General features: G+C 47.0%; 1 protein-coding gene across 1 annotated transcript in view; it reads right to left on the bottom strand.

The window, feature by feature from the left end:
* LOC119426464 (histone-lysine N-methyltransferase 2C) overlaps window positions 1-11402 on the bottom strand; it is a gene marked incomplete at its 5' end in the record, with an annotated part of 64283 nt that overhangs the window by 18247 nt on the left and 34634 nt on the right. Inside the window, 9 exons of the mRNA XM_037694025.1 lie at window positions 4-165; window positions 294-470; window positions 543-806; window positions 953-1795; window positions 2630-2737; window positions 2821-3225; window positions 3298-3530; window positions 4211-4274; window positions 4353-4419. Coding sequence (XP_037549953.1) covers window positions 4-165; window positions 294-470; window positions 543-806; window positions 953-1795; window positions 2630-2737; window positions 2821-3225; window positions 3298-3530; window positions 4211-4274; window positions 4353-4419 — 2323 coding nt within the window. The remainder of the gene's footprint in view (window positions 1-3; window positions 166-293; window positions 471-542; window positions 807-952; window positions 1796-2629; window positions 2738-2820; window positions 3226-3297; window positions 3531-4210; window positions 4275-4352; window positions 4420-11402) is intronic.

Genomic DNA, 11402 nt, shown 5'->3' with positions numbered 1-11402 from the left:
TACCTTGTATATGAGCTGGGAGTAGTAGTCAGAGACCTTGTCCAGTGAGGCGTTACCGAAGGAGCCAGTGAGGCGGGAGTCTTTCCCCAGCGAGGAGCTGCCGTAGGGGGTGAACAGGCTCAGATCCACCCCCAGGACCGGTTCCATGAGAGGCAGCACTGAGAGCTGAGGGGGAGGCACAGATTATCAACACCCTCCTCAAATCCACACAGACTCCTGAACATTTAAACGGCTGTCTGTGTCCTCGCAGAGATCAGTTTAGGTAGCTCCTACAATAGGAGGTGTGACTTTACCTGTCTCAAGTGAGTCATCAGGGGGTCAATGGAGGAGTGGAGGCTCTTCTCATCCTCTTCCTCCTCCTTCTTCCTCCTCTTGTATTTGGGAAGAGCTTTGTCTTTGTCATTCCGGTTCGATCTCTTGGAGCGCTGAATCTTCTTCCGGTCAGGACCAGGACTGTCACTCATGGTCACCTGGAGAATGGAGGAGACAACATCAGAAGCTGCTCACATCCCTAACAGATTACAACTCTGCTGTGTACTCACCGTGTTGCCATGACAACCAGTTCCCTCCTCCTTCTCAGACCGCACGCTGTCGATGGACAACTGGTGGTAGGCAGTGGGTGGGGTCTGTCTGGTGGGTGATGGCATGTTTGCAGGTGAAGTCTTCTCCTTCAGCAGGTGTCTGAGCAGCTCCTTACCCCCCTCTCCCCCCTGAAGAGGGGATGAGGGGGAGGATAACCTGTAACCCTGAGCCTCCTCCATCTTCATCACACCTCCTCCACAAGGCCTCGCCTCCATGCGCTCCTCCTGCCAGAAGTACCAGAGATTCATAACAGAAGAAAAAATAAAACATTATGAAGGCTGTTCAAACACCTGGTGGGACCTCCAAACTACAGACTGACACCATGATGGATCTACAGAACACAGACTGATGCCGTGATGGATCTACCAACCTTGATCTCCAACTGAACAGTAGACAGGGGCCCTCTCTGGCCCTCAGAGACCAGGACGGAGCCTCTTGCTGACAGCTGCCTCTCCAGCTCAGCTGATGGAGCCAAACCAGAGAAAGAGCTGTCTGATTGGTGGGTGGGTGTGGAGCAGGAGGTGTCAGAGACAGCCGGAGTGGGTGGGGCTGTGATGTCAGAGTGCGGTGACAGCGGTCTTTGGGCCCCTTCTGCCCCTGCATCATCTCCATCCCCTCTCCTGCTCTTCTTCTTTGGTATGTCATCCGCAGTCATGTCAGCATAGGGGTGCATTGTGGAGGCAGAGCCTCCAGAGGAGCAGGGGAACGAGGTGGGCAGGGGGGTGGAGGGTGAGGAGGAGCTGGAGTTGTGTCCAAGCTGAGGACCTTGACCTGCAGGGTGGGAGGGGGTCATCCCTGCTGCTCCTGGATGCACCTGAGCTGGCAGCCTTGGTTTGGTCTGGAGGGGAGAAACAGAACCATCCTTTGGAAGCAGTCCTGGAGGTGGGTGCAGGGGCCCTCCTGTGACGCCCTGATGGAGACTGGCCTGTGAGGGGAATGGTCCCCCTGCTGGTGCCTGGACCTGGACGTGAAGTGAAGGTCTGGAGGCTGTAGAGGAATGCAGGAAGTTCATTGCAGAGTCAGAACTGGAGAATGGCATCCGAGACAGGCCATCCATTCTGAGACTTGCTCTAACTAGACCTCCAGGACCTTGTGCTCCTGGATCTGGTATTTGTTGGACTCTGGACCCAGACATATCACCAGCTCCAGACCCGGGCCTGAGGTTCTGTTGCTCCAGTTCTAGTCTCTGCTGCAGGACACGGTGACGTTCCACCTGAAAACACATCAACAACAAAACAGGAAGTGATGCTCAGAAACCGATTCCAGCAAAAGACAAGAAACAACGAACAGGGGAAAAAGTGTGGGCCTAAAGATGATTCTCCATTGTTAGGTACTGCTCTAATCACTTTGGTTCTATTCAGTTCTACTCAAGTGTAGGTGTGTCTCAATTAAGTGTCCCTCATTCATTGGGCAGGATCATCAGCTGGCGGCAAACAACCTTCATTCCCTCCGGTTCAACCCGCTTTGATGTTGTGATTCTTTATCGTCTGGTAGTCGGACTTCGTTTTTTAAATTTTGATTTGTCACGGCACTGTTTGTAAGTGCAAATGTAGCCGTGGGCTGCCAGTTTCTCCGACAACTACCAGTAAACTCGTTCATTCCTAGCTGCGCTGTCAAGTTCATGCTGTGTGTGCTCGTCTGATAATATTGATAAAAAGATTTTGCATCTCATCGTTCAACCACGGAATAACCTGCAGCTCTTCATCTCAGACTAAAAATGGCGCTTCAGGAGGAGTTTACAAGGACGGCTTTGGCTCACAGTGACATCAATCCACAGGCCAACCAATGGCCGCAGTTTGCTGATGTCAAAATCGTTTGCTCGGCTCGCTTGGAACCACATCTGAGGTGGTTCCAAAACCAAGCGAGAACAAAGCACATTTGGCTGATGTTGAGATGATGCGAGCCGAGTACAAACCAGACCAGATAAGGGGCTTAACAAAGCTCCCTTAGGGACACCAAACATTCTGTTGACCAGAACAGTAGATGCCAAGAGCTGTGGATCTGAGCCAGGATGTTTTTTGTCTCTCTGTTGAAGATGGGGCGTTACCTCCTGCATAAGCTGGACTCTCTGACGCTCCTGCTGCTCTCTCAGACGCTCCCTCCTCTCTCGCTCCTGGAACCCTTCACTGAACGGGTTGTTATCGTCAAAGTTCACCTGCAGAGGACACACAGACATTACCAAAAGCCCTAAACATTTAATGTGCATTTTAGAAAGAAAATCTTCCGTAGTCCTATTACCTGAGGTGTTAGTGCGGCTCCATCCCCTTTGGCTCCATTGGGCCCCCCTGAAGGACCCCGGGGACCTGTAGTGAAGCCGGGTGTTGAGGCCGTGAGTCCTGGAATCATGGACTGAGGGTTCTGGGTGTGCTGAGATCCTTGGGAGTTGTTGGGCAGGGTGGGGGGTATCTGAGGAGGCAGGTGTGCTGGTATTCTTTGTCCCATGGGACCTGGAGCACCGGGGCTTGGGGACCAGCCAACAGGGACACTTGGGGCACGGACTGGTGTGGGTCCATTTGGGTTGGGCTGCAGGGGCACCGTGGGCTGGGTAAGGGCATTCTGGGGGGGAATCTGTAAGAGCCTCTGCTTATTTTTGTTCTTGTAGTCTTCAATCAGCTCAGTGTGGTCCTTCTGCTGCTTCCGGATCTGAACAAACAAAGCGATTCAGAACCTGGCCCACCTAACCGGACTGGGAGGACTACAGGGGAGCCTGCTTACCTGCTCCAGCTGTTTCTGGACCGACCCCTGCTGCTCGCTGATGTAGCGGAGCTGGGTGGCGTCCTCCTCAGCCAAGGTCCGACCCGCTCTCTTGGCCGTCCTCTGCTTGGCCGACAGCGCCTTCTTGGCCTTCCTGTGAGCGGCAATCTGGTCCTCCAGGAGGCGCTGCTGCATCTGCAGAAGCTGCTGCGTCTCCCCGAGCCACTCCTCATATTGACGCCGCTGGGACTCATCTAAAAGAACAGGCCGGATCAGGGCACCTTCTAAGAGACGGCAAGTAGAACCTGTAGGTAAGACTGACCCCTGGTCCAGACTGACCCCTGGTCCAGACTAATCCCTGGTAAAGAGCTACATATGGATCTAGACTAATCCCTGGTCCAGACTGACCCCTAGTCCAGACCGACCACTGGTCCAGACTAATGCCTCGTCCAAACTAATGCCTGGTCCAGACTGACCCCTGGTCCAGACTGACCCTCCAGACTGACCCCTGGTCCAGAGCTACATCTGGATCCAGACTGACCCCTGGTCCAGAGCTACATCTGGGTCCAGACTAACCCTGGTCCAGACTGACCCCTGGTCCAGAGCTAGCTAAATCTGGGTCCAGACTAATCCCTGGTCCAGAGCTACATGTGGGTCCAGACTAATCCCTGGCCCAGACTGACCCCTGGCCTAGACTAATCCCGGATCTAGACCGACCCCTGGCCCAGACTGCTCTCTGGCCCAGACTGACCCCTGACCTAACCAATCCCTGGTCCAGACCTGGCTCTAGCTGCGACTTATGAATGGTCAGAGACAGCATGGACAGATTGGTCTTTGTGGCCATTTTGAGGCACTGTTCTCCCTGACTGAGCCTGGAACGAACGGACTGTAATAAAATATTGATTCTGATTATCGATTGAGTTCTGATACTTACTGACAAATCCCGAACCGAAGCTGGGGGGGTTCCGTCGGACCAGCTGAGGGTTCAACTTCCCATCCTGTTAATGAGAGACATTCAGAGTCCACGAGATGACCCAAGTGAATTTTTGCTGAGTCACTGCTGAGCAGCTACGTACCTGTCTAATCAGGTGAGGGGGCTGAGGAATGCCCTCGGTGCCCAGGGCCACCGGAGCTTGCTGAAACCTGTGAGCACACAGGAAGTGATAGATAGATTAGATAAGATAGGATAAGACAGAATTAGATAAGAGATAGAATTAGATAAAATGGATTAGATAAGGTAGATTAGATAAATAGATGATAGATAGATAGATAGATAGATAGATAGATAGATAGATGATAGACAGACAGACAGATTAGATATATAAAATATGACAGATTATCAGTCCCCGGGAGGAAATTTGAGGCATACAGTAGCATTTTCTAATTCTACAGAAAGAAGAAATCACACATGAAATAATGAAAAAAGAAGCACACTTCCTGGTCCAAGCAGCAGCAGGACGGCAGCTCCCCGGCTTCTCTACAGTCCCATAACATCAAACTAACCCAATTCGAACAGACTATAAAGTTTGGTTCCTCTTCAAAGCAGTTTCGGTGCTTAGTGGACAGAGCCATACGGAACTGTCCGAGAACGTTGGGACTAGGACCAGGACCACTTCCAGCCCATTGGTCATTCCGAGCGCTGCTTGCCGGCCCAGTTGCCTCTCGAATGGGGAGACGTTGTTCGAAGGTCCGGTGTTTTCTGGATTCCAACTAAACTTTTGATCTGGATCTCTTTGGATCACTTCGATCAGGACTGCTGTGTGGTTTCGTGTGGCTTTATGTAGGACCAGCCCTCTCCGTGGGCACCTTGCTGTCGGCTGCAGGGGAGTTGACCATAGTCGGACCAGAACTGAACCAAGGACGGTTCCAACCTAAGCGAAAAAGTTAGTTAGTTTGATCTCTGCTCTCCTGGAAGAAGCCTCTCGTGCCAAGAAGCAATGTGGAGGCACTGCTCGAAGGACAGGTGTCTTCATCCGATATCTTCTGATCTTCCATCTGAACTCATCTGGATTAAATGGATCCATACGGGACCACTGGTTCTGAGCTGGTCAGCTGAAAGATCTGTTCCAGCTCACGCTGTTCATCTTGTCCGTTTTCTTCATTGAGCTCGGTTCGGGCAGATCCTGAACCCGTGGAGGGCTTTACCCTAGCTGATTTTGTAATCACCTGCAACAAAACTATTGACGCAAACAGAGCCAGAATCATTGCTTTCAGAGCGAGCAGACACCCTGGCAGCTTGCTCTGTGCTTTGACGTGGATTGCCTTTCTGCCCTGCCTGCTGGTTCTGCACCCAGCTTCGGATCAACATGAGAACTATAGTGTTTTGTCAGCTCCGTGGTGCTGCAGCCTGCTTCAGCCCCACTCAAACTGCAATTGGTCCGTCATGCCGGGCCCGTTGGGCCACTCCAATCTGGAGGGTGTTTGGTTTGAAACCCCTTGGCTCTATTCATGTGTGGGGGTCCAGAACTCTGTAGTCCTGAAGTTTACCCATCCCCATCCTCATAATTTTCAGAACATTGTCTATTTAGAACCGCTGAATCTTGTTAATGCATCTGGATTTGCTCATCCCTGCCAACTTCATTGCTTTTGGATTCTAAGTCATCAGAATCAGTATTAGAATCAGAATCAGCTTTATTGTCATTGCACAGTCAAGTACAGCAAAACTACGTTCTGTACAGCCATCCAAAAGATGACGGAAGTGTACAGGGGCTGCAGCTTCTAAGAAGTGCTGCGCTTATATTCTGTACATTTTCGTCCATCTTTTGGATGGCTTTTATGAAATGTAATGTCATTGTACTTAACTGTGCAATGACAAAGCTAAATCTAATCCTGAATGTAACCACGTCTTTATAAATTCTTCTCACCATGGATTGATTATGGGGGCCAAGTGCTATAATATCAACTCGTCTGCTACAATAAAACAAAGAAATGTTTAATCGTTATGTCGTTACAGTTGTCCGGGATACAACCTAACCCCGGACCTACCACACATTATAGCACACCAAAAGAGTTTAAAAACATGTCTGGACTACACTTCTAGCACATTAATGCATACGGCCTCCTTCGTAAAATTGATATTTTGAGGATTTGCATCTGTTCAACTGGTGCTGATGTAATTGTCATCTCTGAAACTTAGTTATCCAAATCAACTTTGGATAAAGATGTGTCAATTGACGGATTTAATATCTACCGTTCTGTCAGTCAAAGAAAGGGAGGTGGTGTTTCAATTTATATAAAATCAAGTCTGGATTCTCACCTGATGTCTGCTAAAACAATCTAAACAGTTTGAAATCCTGGCAATAAACTATAATTTGCACAGAGGCCATACTTTAACTGTTCAATTCAATTCAGTTTATTTATAAAGCTCCAAATCACAACAAAGTTGTCTCAGGACAATTTACAGGAACATTCACATAAAAGCCAGTTAGTGAAATTCTCTATCTAAGTAATCCAGCAGACAAGTTGAATCTTGGCTTCGTTGCAGTCTCCCATCCTGAGCAAGCACAGTGGCAACTGTTGTGATCTGTTACCGCCCCCTCCTTCCCACAGCAACTCCTGAGGACATGTTGTTTTTAGTGGACTTCCTAACAAATTTACATTTCAATGAAGTTGTCCTTGTTGGTGACTTTAACCTGGACTGGAAGTCTCCAGTATCTGAAGAATTAAAAAAAGTTTGTCACTCAACCTCACTCAAATCATTGACACCCCCACTCACCCAAACAAAAAATGCCCTGAAGTCTATTTTAGATCTCTTTATAACAAATATGCCTCATAAATTTTCTGGGTTGGGTGTTTTTGATGTTGATATGAGTGACCACTGCGTTGTCGGTGTCATCGGGGACACTAAACTTGCTCGCACCAAAACTAGATTAATTCTAAAAAGGGACATGACGCATTTCAGTGAACAGGCCTTCTTTGGGGACCTGTTCCATTTTGATTGGCAACATATTCTCCTAACTGATGACGTGAACCTTGCGTGGAACCATTTTCACAATAGTTTCATCTACTCTAAGTAAACATGCTGCTTTTCGCAAGTTCAGAAAAAAAAGGACCAGACAGCCCCTAGTTTACTCGTGAGCTAGTTAACCTCCTACACAGGACAGATCAGCTTTGGGCTACAGCAGGACAATCTGACTCAAACACTGAATGGTTGCATTTTTGACAGCTGCGTAATCATTAGCTATGTTTACATGCGCAGAATTCTTTGACCGGATTGAAATGTGTTCTGTTTGAATAATTCAAATGTGTTGTTTACATGGGCACAATCTGTTCATGATGAGCGTTTACATGCAGCTTTGTTCTGAACAGCAGTGCTGACAAGCGCAGAGCGGTAAACTCTCCTTAAAAAAACCACCGAAGAAGAAGTTCTACTTCCGGGATGAACGTAAACAAACCTGAGCACCAAAACGGACCCGTGACAGGTTTTAATGATGGTGGAGACGTTACTGCACTCCCTGACTGAGCTACAGGTGATACAGATCATTTTGAGCTCTTTCAGAGTTTCTAGTAGAAATGTTGTCGCTCACCGACCAGTTTTACTTCCCTGACATGCTAATATTGGACATACAGGCGGAAATGGCAAAGTCGCACATGCGCAGTCAGGTCAGTTTTTCACGATCAGATAAAAACGAACAGATCAAGTGTTTACATGCGCACCGATCGGGTTTCGGATCGGCGTAAACCACCCGTTTTGTACTGATCACAAATTATATCGGATCGCGCCGAATACACAAAAAATAACCCGAACGGAGTGTTTACATGACACACTTTTATTCAGACCGGCCATTTGATCCGGTTACTTATGTCCATGTAAACATACCCACTGTACAACTTCCATCAAAGCTGTAAAATGTAATTACTTCTCATCTCAGAAGTCCAAAGACCTAAATGACCCAAAAAGATTCTGGAAAACCATCAAATCTCTCTCCGGCAGCTCCCAATTATCTGACCTCCCATCACAACTTCTGGTCAACTCTGATCCTGTGTCGTGAGATCCTGAAATGTATCAAGAGATATTTTGTTTGTCACAGTTACCACTGGAAAACCAGCCACTTCTCCTTTAAGCCAAACATCTACAAAACAAATATCTCCTACAAATCAATCTTCAGTAAACCACACCTTTTCAATTTCAATGTTTTCAGTTTGTGAGGTTAACAAATTGTTAAATGTCTGGACTCTAGATAATCTGCAGACCCTGATGACCTTGTAGTGAACTCGGCCTCCGACCAAAACCTGCCTCTGAGGACCTTCATGGGACAGGAACTGTTATTTCATTGATTTGAATCCAGAAATACAAATTAGCTCATCAGAGACTTTCTAATTGTATCCTGAAGTAATCAATTGAAAGAACACTCTTCTTTTATATCATCATTACTATTTTACAATATCTTGATAATCAAAAGTGTGTTTAGTTCATACCATTTCTAAATGTTGAAATGAACCACTCATTTTAAATCAACTGTGAAACAGTATTAATGATTTTTTAATCCTCATTTAAATTAGAAATCAAGTTAAATGTCTATTTTACAAAGTAATTATGCATTTTTGATCTTCTGTCTAAATGAGAAGTAGTGATGTCAGTCGAAAGTCAGAAAGAAGTTGTTAGAACGAAGTGGATTGTTTTTAAACCTAGCAGACGGTAAACAAGAAGCTACTGGCCTCTCTTCCTCCCACTTCGCCCTAACATGTCTTCTGTCTGTACGGGATGTTTCTAAAACATTCCTGCTGTTTTCTAGACTTGTAATGACCCTATGACATATCTAGAACCACCCCCTGTTGGTTGCTTCAACCAATCAGGAAGTCCTGAGGTGACCAGAAGTGAGAACTCTTTAAGAGTCCACACTTCCTGGAACTTCTGAGGTCAACTGGGTCTCTCAGTCTTGAGTGAGTTTTGAGTCGGTCTTCAGTCTTCTGGAGTCCTGGACTGGAGTCTTCCTGGGTCTTTCATGGAGTCCTCCACGTCTGAGTGGAATCTCCGACTGAACTCACAGCTTGCTGTGTATCCACCTGGGAGATGAGAGTGTTTGTTGAACGGAATAGGAGGCGCGACTCCTGATATGGCCAGCCGCTCTTACCGGAGACGCTGAAAGGTAGCGTTGAAATGGACCTCTGTACCGGAGTTGATGTATATTCTGCAAAGGTAACGAGTCTTAACGCGCCAAGTGTACCGGAGAGTTGGGCTGGTGTTGAAAGAAGCGTGCCATTCTGCGGTCCGAACAGACACACCCTTTCCTTCATCCATCTAAATCCTCCTCTTTAAACTCCTTCATTTCCCATCTTTAAACTCTTCTATTTTGCCAGTAATTAATCTAGAGGCCTTAATAAAAACAAGACATTTCTGAAGTAAAACGTGCCAAGTTTTATTAATCTGAACCAGATCAGCTAATCAAGTGTACAATGTTTTTATGTTAAATTTTGATTCTGTTCAATAAATGACCGCATTTATTCTGATGGGTAAGGAAATTAACGTCTCATGTCACTGATTAAACCATCTACGCACAGTTACCTCGGTCACATGGCTATAATTGAAATCGAAAAAGACAGAACCCATCCATCCATCCATCCATCCATTATCTTTACCCGCTTATTCCATCTTGGGTCACGGGGGTCGCTGGTGCCCATGTCCAGCAGTCACTGTGCGAGGGGCGGGGGACACCCTGGACGGGTCTCCAGTCCATCACAGGGACACATAGAGACAAACGAGACAAACAACTATTCACTCTCTCACTCACACCTAGAGACAATTTAGAGTTACCAATCAGCCTAACATGCATGTTTTTGGTCTGTGGGAGGAAACCGGAGCACCCGGAGAAAACCCACGCATGCACGGAGAGAACATGCAAACTCCACCCAGAAAGGCCCCTGGACCGGGATTTGAACCAGGGACCTGCTCGCTGAGTGGCAGCAGCTCTACCAGTTGCACCACCGTGCTGCCAAGACAGAACCCATTTATTTAAATATATTATAGTCAAGGGCAGCTATAACCTAGCCCCTTAGAACCCTACAACCTTTCACTGCATTTCTTAAGGCTAACCGCACACATCATCGCAGAACCGGTGTCCCACATCTTTAATCTGTCCATAAGCCAAAACACTGTTCTAAAAGTTTGGAAAACAGCCTTTGTTCTTCCTTTACTGAAGGGAGGAGACCCCATCATAATGAACAACTATCGACAAAGCTGTAAAGTCTGTATTCTTGATAAGGTTTTAGGCCCCATTTACAAGGACACCACGGGGGGAAATGCAATGTTTTTTGGATTTTGATTCAAGGAAAAAAATATTGTTGACATGACCACATTTGTTGTTTACATACCAGATTCCAAAAAAGTTGGGACACTAAACAAATTGTGAATAAAAACTGAATGCAATGATGTGGAGGTGCCAACATCTAATATTTTATTCAGAATAGAACACAAATCACAGATCAAAAGTTTAAACTGAGAGAATGTATCATTTTAAGGGAAAAATCTGTTGTTTCCAAATTTCATGGCGTCAACAAATCCCAAAAAAGTTGGGACAAGTCCATTGTTACCACTGTGTGGCATCCCCCCTTCTTCTTACAACACTCAACAGACGTCTGGGGACAGAGGAGACCAGTTTCTCCAGTTTAGAAATAGGAATGCTCTCCCATTCATGTCTAATACAGGCCTCTAACTGTTCAATCGTCTTGGGCCTTCTTTGTCGCACCTTCCTCTTTATGATGTGCCAAATGTTCTCTATAGGTGAAAGATCTGGACTGCAGGCTGGCCATTTCAGTACCCGGATCCTTCTCCTACGTAGCCATGATGTTGTGATTGCTGCAGAATGTGGTCTGGCATTATGGTGTTGAAAAATGCAGGGTCTTCCCTGAAAGAGATGACGTCTAGATGGGAGCATATGTTGTTCTAGAACCTGAACATAGTTCTCTGCATTAATGGTGCCTTTCCAGACATGCAAGCTGCCCATGCCACAAGCGCTCATGCAACCCCATACCATCAGTGATGCAGGCTTCTGAACGGAGCGTTGATAACAACTTGGGCTATCCTTGTCCTCTCTGGTCCGGATGACATGGCGTCCCAGTGTTCCATAAAGAACTTCAAATCGTGACTCATCTGACCACAGAACAGTCTTCCATTTTGCCACACTCCA

Source organism: Nematolebias whitei, chromosome 20 (genome assembly GCF_014905685.2).
Source record: "Nematolebias whitei isolate Nwh7 chromosome 20, NemWhi1, whole genome shotgun sequence".
NCBI classification, from domain to species: Eukaryota; Metazoa; Chordata; class Actinopteri; order Cyprinodontiformes; family Rivulidae; genus Nematolebias; species Nematolebias whitei.
The sequence above is the reverse complement of the archived record's forward strand: the minus strand, read 5'-3'. Positions and strand labels throughout refer to the sequence as shown.